Below are 11,447 nucleotides of genomic sequence, written 5' to 3'. Positions count from 1 at the left end.
CCACTAGCACTAAAAATATGGCAATACTCCTACAAAAGAAGGGCAAGATTTTTTTGGGTATGACAAATAAGGATGCAACATAATGTAGGAATCTACTGAAGCCTATTAAACCATTTAGAAGATGCAATTTGCACTGGTTCCTAACAAACCATGGTAGGGGCTAAAATCACCAAAACGGCACCGTATGTTCCTGACAATTCCATGCTTTTTTTGTAAATTAGATATAATTTGTTACGAACATTTGAATCACTTTTAAAAAATCGAAGTAAAAGAGAAAAATGAAGAGACACTTTCATACACAGAACATCTACCTGGATTATCCTCTGGCCGCTTACCTATGAAACCCTGGCTCTCACGATCCTTCTTATGCCTCACGGAAGCTGCTGAAAGTGGCAGTTTGCCTCTAGCAGGGGATCAGCCTGGGGACCTCTCTTTCGTGCGCGCAATCCACCCATGGGAGCTGCTGTCATCTTGATGTGATGGCTACCAAGAAGCACACCGGCTTCCCTATCTTGTCTACAAGACCGTGCCGGCGATGGCGATGACTGCGTCAGGGGAGGCGGCAGGAAGGAAGGCAATAAGGCAGGGCGTCGCGGCGTGGAAGGGAGTCGACCAGGTGTGCGGTGAGAATGCCGAGGGGAGAGGAGAGCAGAGCGGCGCCATGGAAGGGAGCCAGAGGATTGATCCAAAGCTAGCCGTCAGGGTGAATCGAGAAGACGAGAAGGTTCGAGCTTGCGATATTTTTCTCCTGGACGAATCGCGATTGGCCACGGAGAGCCGTAAAATTTTTACTGACGTGGACTAATTGGCTGGCCGCCGAGGGCGCCCCGTTTCATATCAAGGAATGTCAGAGTACATAAGGTATGATATCTGTGTACATAAATTTCTATGTATTTTATGTTTTTCATATAGATTTTTTTTCACAGGAGCTCGAGTGAAGAAAATAAATGATTTCTAAAGATATACCAACTAGAAAATAGAAGTGAATCGCCCATTAACAGGGCTACAAGTACTCCTCGCTCTTTTAAAGGGTTACAAGTTTCTCTTTCTTCTCCACAATGAAGTCATAGGACGACCAATATCATCCCTAAAAAGGTGACATAATGTTACTTTTGTAAATTTTTGGTATAGACATTATTTTGCAAATAGAATAAAATAGCAAGTATAATAAAAATAAAGAAATCATACAGCCGAGACGAAACAGAACAGGGCCCAGTTATACAGGCCCAAGAAGCGAAAATGCAACTTTGGGCCAGGTGACCGAGGCAGGGACTGGTCCAGCCCAAGCTAGCAAAGCTACACACGCATCGCACATGAGAACCCCTAGAGACCAATCACCAGCCGACACCTCGTATGAACGCGCCAAGGCAAAGATCCCATCCGCATCCGCCCCATCTCGGCGGCGGCGGCTCCTCCTGGCTGCTGCTGTCATCCATCTCGTTTTTGAACTGAACCGGATCTCCTCTGTCCTTTCTTTCCGCTTCCCTTCTCTCCCCCTCTCTCGTTCTTATCTCCAACGCTCTTCTCCGCTCGCCCGCAAAGGAAAAGCGGAGGGGAAAAAAGTGAGGGAGGAAAGGCAAGGCGGCAGCGCCCCTACCCAGCCAAGCAAAAAGCCTCCCCCACCCCTCGTCCGTTTTAAAACCGCAGCCGCTCCTTCCCACTTCCCCTCTCCTTCCACTCCGCCGGTCCACCCACCCGCATAACCGCAAGAGCCACACGCCCCCGCGCACCCACCAAACCAAAGGGGAGAGCAGCCCGCCGCCGCGCGAGCAGCGAGCGACAGGCGGCGACGATGGCGGCGGCAGGAGGAGGGACGCGGGAGGAGATGGTGTACATGGCGAAGCTGGCGGAGCAGGCGGAGCGGTACGAGGAGATGGTGGAGTTTATGGAGAAGGTCGTCACGGCGGTGGGGGCAGGGGAGCTCACCGTCGAGGAGCGCAACCTGCTGTCCGTCGCCTACAAGAACGTCATCGGCGCGCGCCGCGCGTCGTGGCGCATCGTCTCCTCCATCGAGCAGAAGGAGGAGACCCGCGGCGCCGCGGGCCACGCCGCCGCCGCCAGGGGGTACCGCGGCCGCGTCGAGGCCGAGCTCTCCAACATCTGCGCGGGAATCCTGCGCCTCCTTGACGAGCGCCTCGTCCCCGCCGCCGCCGCCGTCGACGCCAAGGTCTTCTACCTCAAGATGAAGGGCGACTACCACCGCTACCTCGCCGAGTTCAAGACCGGCGCCGAGCGCAAGGACGCCGCCGACGCCACCCTCGCCGCATACCAGGCCGCCCAGGTCCCGGCCCTTTCTCTTCCACCAGCTCTCTCGTCTTCTTCCTTTTTGGTCCTTCCGTTACTGATTTGACTCGACATGGCTCGATTGGATCTCGGCTCGGGTGGGCTTCTCTCTCTCTCTCTCTCTCTCTCTCTCTCTCTCTCTCTCTCTCTCTCTCTCTCTCTCCAGGACATCGCCATGAAGGAGCTGCCGCCCACGCACCCCATCAGGCTGGGCCTCGCGCTCAACTTCTCCGTCTTCTACTACGAGATCCTCAACTCGCCGGACCGCGCGTGCTCGCTCGCCAAGCAGGTGAGCCGCTGCTTCCTGCTCAGAATCTTCGCGACTATTGCAACATATGCGTTTAGATCTGTAGTTTGGTGGGGGATAATGGTAGTTGCTCGTAAGCTAAACCCCTAAGATTTGTATGCCAAGCTGTGATTTGATGTTTTGCTTGTTGATGATTTAGGCTGATTCGGTTCCTTTAAACCAATGTATCATGCTTTATTTTAGATTCCTCTATGCAATGGTAGATTAACTATGCTTGCGTCAGTAAGATTCAGATCCTCAACATGTGTGCTGTTTGGTAGTGTAAATATTTTTCGGTTATAGTCACATTTTGGCATGTGTTGACTGTTAAGCGTGGTCAGATGCTTTGGTAGCTGGTTTCTTGGCAACCTGCAGTAGTGGCATCCCATGCCGCCATGCTGGCTCAAATTGCCGAATGCTTCCAAGATGTGATTGTTAAGTATCTTGCACAGTGTAGTCCCACATGTTTGCTTGCTACTGGGCAAGTAGTCATTGCATGTGCTGATTGATTAATATCAAGAGAGTTCCATGCTACCTTTCAGAATCCGCAGCAACTTGCTAAATCCAGATTCGGGAATTAAAATAAAACTGTGGCTGTTTTTGTTGGTCAGCTTGTGCATCTAGAGGTTTAAAATTCATAGTTCCAAACTGTGATGAAGCCTTTCTTAATCTTCTGACTATTTTATGGCGTTGAATGCTTATTCATGTAAAAGTCTTTCTGATGTAGAGTTTACAATCCAATAAAGCTTTGGTGCAAGTAATCACTGATTAGCCAATAGAGTTACAGCTAGCACATAATGTTTTATGTGATTATACCCTACTTGGTTCCAGGCCTTCGATGAAGCCATCTCGGAACTGGATACTCTTGGGGAGGAGTCATACAAGGATAGTACCCTGATCATGCAGCTTCTTCGTGACAACCTCACGTTGTGGACTTCTGACATGCAGGTAAGATCAGTGAAACCTACTTAGTAACAATGCAGAGCACTTGGAAATTCTATTGTCATTGTCAAGAATGCTAATCATGCTGTGTTTTAGGATGACGGTGGTGATGAAATGAGGGATGCAAGCAAGCCCGAGGATGAGTAGTAGCCATCGATCCAAGTGACTGCCATCTCTATCTCTTAACCCTTTGGGTAGTCGTGATGCTTGTACAAGGACCATTTTCGTTGTGTCCTTTATCATCGGGTCTGCTTACCTTTCCTTTTGTTATATTGCTATATTGTTATCCCCATGTATTGCTTTACTTTCCTCCTGGAACCCTGTTAGTGTGTGGGGGAGAATAACCTAAGCCTGCCTTTTAACTAGTACAAGGATTGTCAACTCTTATGTACTATGATTGAATGGTTATGCATGTTCCATATATATCCAGCAAATCCTAATGATGGCTTAGGTTGTGGATTTTTAGCTGTGTGATTACAATCATCACCCTTTTGATCTTGGATGAGATGGATCACAGCTGGAGCCAACATTATTGTAATAATGGGTACGAAATGGGCGATGAATTGGAGTTCGATGTATCATTGTACTATTGAGCTTTTCTGCTGGTCTGTGGGCTTGCCAACCAAAGATATATGGGAGAGGATTAGCGGAACATGGTCTGTCTGCTAGCAGTTGCACTCGTGCTGTGCTGGATATTTTGTGTTGGAATCGTCATCGTGAGAATGTGGTGATATCATTTTGTGGGGTTACGGATAGTTTCTCTTGAAAGGGGTTCACTGCAGCTAATCATTTTGCATATCTATTTGAGGAATGGGGGACCCCCACTGTGCTCCGTAGACTGCAGTAACCCATCATCGTAAACTGTTGCGGCCATAATTTGTCTTTTGTTTTAATATTGTCCATGAAAAATTTGAATTGATATATTCATATGTGCCAGTAGTCCAGTACCATGCTATTACCGACAGGAAAACGTTAGAAGGGATTTCTTTTAGAATTTCTTTGTTTTTTTAAAAAGTGAGTCTTTTAGAACTAGTCTTGCATATTTTTTTTTTTTTGGCTTTGCTGGTAGTCTGAATGTCGCGTTTTATAATGCACTCTTGGTGCTTCTAAGCACCCCACTCAAGATAGATGCACATAAATCGCACAGCATTTTAACTCGTGGTACCTACCTTGCTGCCATGGCGAAGTGAAGTAGAGCTCGAAGGACGGCAGCTGGATAGGTTTGCACCAGGGCATTGTGGTTGCGCTTGCGCTTCCCTGTTGAACTCATCCATTGCAGCCATGGCTGCGTGTGTGCCCGTGAGAGCAATAGTGCGCACTCCTAGTCTACTACTACACTGTACGCTGCTTGGCCACCACACTCTGGCATGGAGCTCTTTTTATATCAGTGCTTCATGACAAATATGCAAAGTGAAGGTTTTAACCGCTGAGTAAGTACACGCAAACTTAATCGCCCTTCACAGCTGCCATTGATTTGGGCCAGCACATCCCTAAACATCTTTGCCAAAACGTTAACGATATATCAGCAGACAGCAGGGGTGTTAAAGGCGGCAATTGCGCCCGATTTGTCAGGTATCAAACGTGCACATCATTAGTCCAGCATTTCCCTCTTTTCTTTTTCAGGATGTCAATTATAAATATTAATATCGCAATGGGCAAAACGTGCACGCTACTAACACACACCGCCATAAAAAAACCCAATTAATTCCTGATTGGCATGAACTGCAGAGGAAGGGGAAAGACATGACGAGCCGCGCTCACACTCGCATGAATAGAAGATCCTAACCTGGAGGTGTCATTATTCCATCCCTGAACCGCGTAAAAGGCGAGTCAAGCAATAGTCTCACCCTTTATTAAAAAAAAAGCAATAGTCTCACCGGCTGACTGCTGGGCCCCAGCTGATGACGAAAATCAGGTCAGAGAAGCACAACTCAATTGGGTACGCGGCATATAAAAATCTAACGAAAACAAAGCTTTGGACGGTTGGACCGTGCCTGCACGACTGTACCTGTGCGTATCCCCTTCAAGGCGGCTCGCGAGAGTTCGACCGTTTCAATACCCGATCCACGATCCTTCACCAATAAGGCTGCTTCGCTTCATCCTGCCCTTTTGCTTTGACGACACCAAAAGAGAAAATTCATCGCTCCAAGATACCACCTGATCTCCTATTCGCCGTGATCATCTGGCATAAAAGTTGGGTCTTCGTTTCATAGGACCAGCGCGAGTGGTATGGTTGGTTGATTCTGTCTAGCTTGGCGGCAGCCTGCAGGGTTCTTTTTGGAGGGGAAGCCTGCAGGGCTCTCGATCGGAGAACATGTTTTCTTTCAGGTCCAGGTATGTAGATGATGCTACTAGTTCCCACAGTTTCTCTTGAATTCTGGGATCATGTTCATGGCAAGTCGATATTCAATGAACTGAGATCTCTTCTTGATTTTTTTGGGGTTTTTTCCCCTGCCCTTATTGTTTTGATTCCTATTACCAATCCATGAACCAACATATGAGTTTTGTTTTTGTTGACGGCATCAGGTCATCCTCCTATCGCAACAACGTCCCCAACTCAGGCTTCTTGGACGAATCAGACATGCAGGAGCAATTGAACAGACTGCGGGAGGAGCTGAGGAAGGAGAAAGAGGAGAAGGCGCGAGCCCTAGATGAAATCGAAGAGCTCAGGAAGACGAACACGAATAGGAACAAGAAGCTGAAAAGCAATGGGGCCGAAGGGCAGTTGGACCTTACAGACAGATTACAGCAGTTGGAAGGTGAACTGGAGGCTGCAAAAGATTCAGAGAAGAAGATGCTGCTGTCGTTGGAGGTCCAAACAAAGCAGCTTGAGCAGACCAAAGTATCTCTGGAGGAGGCCAAGCTTGAGATAGCTTCACTCAGAGACAGCAGCAAGAGTTTAGAAGCCTTTAATACCGGTAGGCAGCCAGTGAAGAATTTGAGGAGAAGGGGCGTGATGTCCTCATTTGCTGATCCGGGCGAAGTGGAGACATGGTCACTACAGCGTGAGCTCAAGCTGGCAGTGGAATCTGAGGAGAAGTGCAAGAAGGCCATGGATGACCTGGCCATAGCCTTGAAAGAGCAAACCACAGAGGCCAGAGAGGCAAAAGGGAAGCTTTTGTTGGCACAAGCTGAGTTGAATAATGCAAGGACTGAAGTGGAGAACTTGAAAGCCTCGTTAGAAAATGCAGAGGACAAGCTCCAGTTGGCACTGGAAGAGGCAGGGCGACTAAAGGTTGAGTCAGATGAATTGGCAGCGGCGTCAAAAGAGAAAGAGAGGGGACTCGTTGATTGCATCAAGATGTTTGAGGGTGAGCTAAGTAATGGAAAGGAAGAGAATGAGAAGTTGATTGAATCACAGAGGGTGGTCAGAGATGAGAACTCTAGGCTGAGGGAAATGCTGAAGCATGCTGTGGGTGAAGCTAATGTAGCAAGGGAATCATTGGAAATTGCCAGGGTGGAGAACTCTCGCCTTAATGAAAAGATATTTGAGAAAGAGAGTGCCTTACAGAGTATCAAGCAAGAATATGAATCCCTCAAGATCAGTGAGGCAGCAGCACAGAGTAGTATTAAAGAGTTGAAGGATATGGTTGATGCTATGTTCAGTTCAGAATCGACCAAAACCTCAGCAGAAGCATCTCCTCGGGATGCCAAGGGGGGTGAGATGAAAGAAAGTTCAGTGGCAGCAGATGATGTGTATTCTCATGTCGAAAGATCTACTCGTCTGGAGGACATCAAGAATCCTGGAAAGCAGAAAAAGAAAACTATTCTCAGAAAGTTTAGTGAAGTAATGAAGAAAAGAAACTCTCAAAATGCAATCTAGTATTATAAAAGCAGTATAGGTTTCATTTTGTTTGTTCAAAGCCCTTGAGCACAGGACATCTGGAATGCCAAAGATTTCTCGATGAAAAGCTATTTGGAGTGACCTTTTGTTTTACTTCTTGTCACAAATTTAATGTACAGAGAATAGAAAATGAAAGTGGAATAGCTTCCAATAGTCCTTTATATCTTGATGTGCAATATGTAACTAAGTAGCCCACATATTGAAATTATAGTCTACCTAAACTACTTTATCATTCAGGGGGATACTTGTATAGATAACGAAGAGATTGAAAGAAATTTTGCTAAAGTTAATTATTAATTGTCATGTAGCACTGGAATGCCCTTCAGTTGAATGGACTAAAGTAATATTTCATTATCTCATTAATGTGTTTAAGGAAAACTACAAGGGTTCTATGGAGGACCAGCATTGCTATCTCCAGAGAACCATATCACTTTAATTTGGATCGATTGTTCCAACTAGCCATCCATCTTACTAAATGTTGCTGTGAAGCCTGCAATAAGAAAGTTCGATCTATATTTTGTTTTGTAAAACAATATTACTTCCAAGACCAACATAAATTAACATGATTATTACCTTCAAAACTGTTCCTTCTAATTTGTAGTTCCAGCTGTCAAGTTGCCACGACCTGAGTCCCTCCTTTCTTTATTGTAAAGAACCTAGTTTGCCATCATTGCAATACCCACTAGACTCGTCTGATTAGAAGCCATGCTTGAAATCCATGTAGCCAAGGTGAATAATCTACTCCCTAGAAATCTGATCCTTGAACTCATGACTAGAGATTGGGTAGAGCGGGTGTTTCAAATGGCATCAGAACTTGGAGACTGAGAAGTAGTAGCCAGATTCTTACGCCAGTTCTGCCATTATATGAGTTTCATTAGTGACCATTTTCATATGAAAGTTCATTTTTCTCAGCTCAGATATGATCTTTGCCATCTCTGGATGAGACGCATCACCACCCACAAACATATGAACTTCATTAGCGATTTCCGTCCAACTGTATCCAGGTTGTTTCTTCACTCCTCTTTCTTTCATCTGACCTCTTATTTGATTGACTTGACCCCACATGCCAGCAGCAGCATATATATTTGAAAGCATCACATAAGGCCCTGAACTTTCAGAGTCTGACTGAACAAGCATCTTAGCAGCAAGTTCGCCCAACTGCACGTAACCATGTGTCTGACAAGCTCCAAGCAAGGCACCCCAAACATTCTTCTCAGCTTCTAATGGCATCTCTTTTATATAATTACAAGCTTTCTCCAATTGCCCTGCTCGGCTCAGTATATCCACAATACAAGCATAATGTTCAGCTCTTGGAGATATTGCGTATTTGGATGACATCAGATCAAACAATTTCAAGCTGACGTCCACCATGCCAACATGTCCGCATGCTGATAACACACTAAGGAAGGTAATGTCATCAGGAGTGAGTCCATGCACTTCCATCTCATGGAATAGTGCTATAACTTTCTGATATTTACCATGCTGTGCATACGCAGCAATTATTGTGTTCCAGGAAACAATATCCTGACTTTTAAGATTTACGAAGACCAACTCCGATTCACCCAAACTGCCACATCTGCTGTACATTGTCATCAAAGCATTAGAAAAGGAGGTGCTAGATTCTAACAATGTTTTGATGGCAATAGCATGTGCGGATTTTCCTTGTCTGAGCAAAGCGAGAGCAGAAGATACAGTCAGGACTGCAATAATTGTTGCATGATCTGGTTTTACACCTTCTTTGTGCATCACAACGTGCAGTCTCATAGCTTCTTCTCCATATCCATTATGAACATATCCTGAAGAAATTTGGAAAAGTGAACTGTGATAATTTTCCTCAGTGCATGTTCAGTGGTAGCATTAAGAAAAGGGACTAGGCACATGATCTTCTGTTTTGGTAACTGAACTACCTTATTTATGCAAAATAAATAAAATACATAACAGGACTATATCAATTAAGGAATACATGGAGAAACAGGGATAACATTGGGCAAAATAGACCAGCATTGGCATTATGTGCTTATATCTAGTTAACTTACCTAGTCGGACCTGCTACAGTTTGTAATGCTTGCGTTGCTGTTCCTCTCCATGTGGTTGGATAGTTTTCCTGGGAGTTTAGTACTCCCTCCGTTTAAAATTACAAGACGCATTTGGTTTTGTTAGAGTAAGGCTTTGACCAATAATTACTTATTATATTATTGAAAAAAATACTTATTATTATGATTTTGTATCACATAAATGACATATTAATGATAACTGTCAATCAAAGTCTTGTCCTAACGAAACAAAATACGCATTATAATTTCAAATGGAGGGATACCTTCTAAAGGTAGTATTTTTCTCTTATTTAATCAAATCACAGAGGTCCTGCCTATTCTTCAAACATTACAGTCCAATGCTTCAAGCATTCAACAGCTCAACAGAATCATCACACTTCATCAAGCAATCTGGCAATTAGTATGTTAACAAGCTATAAAAGATTGAAGCATTGAGTTCATAAAACTTTCAAAATTTAGAACTGGCCAAGAAAATGATCATGACAAGCACACATTTTGTGGACTCCCCAGAGAAGTTATTGCGTGACAGTACCACAGGTGACATACAGTGTGTATCACAAAAAGAAAACTTTTACTCCTTTTATTTGCACCTTATTACGAGGATTTGTCAGAGATATCAAATAGCATCAACTATTAACATTTTCCTCAGTGCATGTTCGGTGGCACTGGCGGAGCTACATGTTGGCCAAAGAGGGCCATGGCCCCTCCTTGCCAACTGCAAAAACTATTGGCCAGCTATAATTGATGCTTAGAAATTAAAAAATCAGTACATTAAGCAACATATTAGTACTAATGGCCCCCCTCTTAACTTGTGTTCTAGCTCCGCCACTGTTCAGTGGCAGCATTAAGAAAAGGGGCTAGGCACATGAGGGAGAGGGATGCACAGCCCCACACCAGGCCACCATGGCTATATCATGCAGGTAAGTTACACCACTCAATTGGCCTATCTAAGCTATTTCACAATTAGTAGTCCTTCACTCATATACGTACTATACTAGCAAAATGGAAGCAAAAGAAAGGAACTCTAGCCTGTACAAGTTACCTGTGATCATAGCATTCCAGGATATAACATCTTTAACACGAATCCCATCAAACAGCCTCCTGGCACTCTCCACATCCCCCTCTTTGCAATACCCAGTGATCATCGCAGTGCAAGCCACAACATTCTTCTCCGGCATAGCTTCAAACAGTTCCCTCGCCTCGTTGAACATGCCATTCTCAACGTAACCGCTGATCATCGCTGCCCAGGACACCAGGTTCCTCTCGGGCATTGAGTCAAACACGTCCCGCGCCCTCGCCACCTCCCCGCACCGAGCGAGCCCGTCCACCATGGTTGTGTACGACACCACGTTCCTGCTGGGCATTTCGCCGAACATCCTGTCCGCGTCTTCCACGCGGCCGAGCCGGACGAGCCCCGCGAGCATGGCGTTCCACGTGGCGACGTTCCGCAGCGGGGCGCGCGCGAAGTAGGCGGAGGCCGAGGCCAGATCCCCGTGCGCGAGGCACCCCGCGATGACCGAGTTCCAGGATATGACGTTGCGGGCGGGCATGGCGTCGAAGAGGCGGCGCGCGGCGGGCAGGTGGTCCCGCCCGCCGCGCCAAAGCGCCGTGAGGAGCGCGTTCCAGGAGACGACGTCGCGCTGCGGCATCGCGTCGAACACCCGGCGCGCCGCGGCAACGTCGCCAGCGCGGCCGAGCTCGCTGATGCGCTGGTTGTCACGGAGGAGGCGGCGGGCGGCCAGGGCGGCGGGGCGGTGGCGCGGGTACATCGGGACAGCATGGGTATCGCCAAGGCCCAAAGCCACTTCGAATGTTTTAACCGTTGGCGATATCCATGATGTCATGTCATTGACTGACCGACTGGTGGGTACAGAAAACGCGGAGCCCACAAGTTGGGGAGATTGACATTTTGCATACTGTAAAACTATTATTACCGCGCTGCTAGCGACCGATCGTAATTTTTCATCGGACGCTCCCATAAAATATTAAAAATTAACTAGTGCAACATCAGCAGTTACGGTTTGTAACATAAAAAATA

At 46.2% G+C, this 11,447-nt stretch overlaps 3 protein-coding genes across 3 annotated transcripts; 2 read left to right on the top strand and 1 right to left on the bottom strand.

Moving 5' to 3' along the window:
• The first annotated feature begins 1,529 nt into the window (after positions 1 to 1,529).
• Positions 1,530 to 3,970, top strand: LOC117859523 (14-3-3-like protein GF14-A). Its single transcript, XM_034742647.2, has 4 exons — positions 1,530 to 2,281; positions 2,450 to 2,572; positions 3,401 to 3,517; positions 3,608 to 3,970. Exons 1-4 carry the CDS (start codon positions 1,793 to 1,795, stop codon positions 3,656 to 3,658), a joined length of 780 nt encoding a protein of 259 aa, XP_034598538.1. The 5' UTR covers positions 1,530 to 1,792; the 3' UTR covers positions 3,659 to 3,970.
• Positions 3,971 to 5,341: 1,371 nt separating this feature from the next.
• On the bottom strand, positions 5,342 to 11,278 carry LOC117859521 (putative pentatricopeptide repeat-containing protein At5g59200, chloroplastic). Its single transcript, XM_034742645.2, has 3 exons — positions 10,452 to 11,278; positions 7,929 to 9,151; positions 5,342 to 7,254 (listed from the first exon to the last, which is right to left on the bottom strand). The coding sequence occupies exons 1-2, from the start codon at positions 11,251 to 11,253 to the stop codon at positions 8,199 to 8,201; spliced, it is 1,755 nt and encodes a 584-aa protein (XP_034598536.2). The 5' UTR covers positions 11,254 to 11,278; the 3' UTR covers positions 5,342 to 7,254; positions 7,929 to 8,198.
• LOC117859522 (uncharacterized) lies at positions 5,707 to 7,652 on the top strand. The gene is made up of 2 exons (XM_034742646.2): positions 5,707 to 5,845; positions 6,038 to 7,652. Exons 1-2 carry the CDS (start codon positions 5,826 to 5,828, stop codon positions 7,332 to 7,334), a joined length of 1,317 nt encoding a protein of 438 aa, XP_034598537.1. The 5' UTR covers positions 5,707 to 5,825; the 3' UTR covers positions 7,335 to 7,652.
• Positions 11,279 to 11,447: the final 169 nt, after the last annotated feature.

The sequence above is a fragment of the Setaria viridis genome, chromosome 6 (genome assembly GCF_005286985.2).
Source record: "Setaria viridis chromosome 6, Setaria_viridis_v4.0, whole genome shotgun sequence".
Taxonomy (NCBI): Eukaryota; Viridiplantae; Streptophyta; class Magnoliopsida; order Poales; family Poaceae; genus Setaria; species Setaria viridis.
Note: the sequence above shows the minus strand (reverse complement) of the source record. Positions and strands in the feature narration are given on the sequence as shown.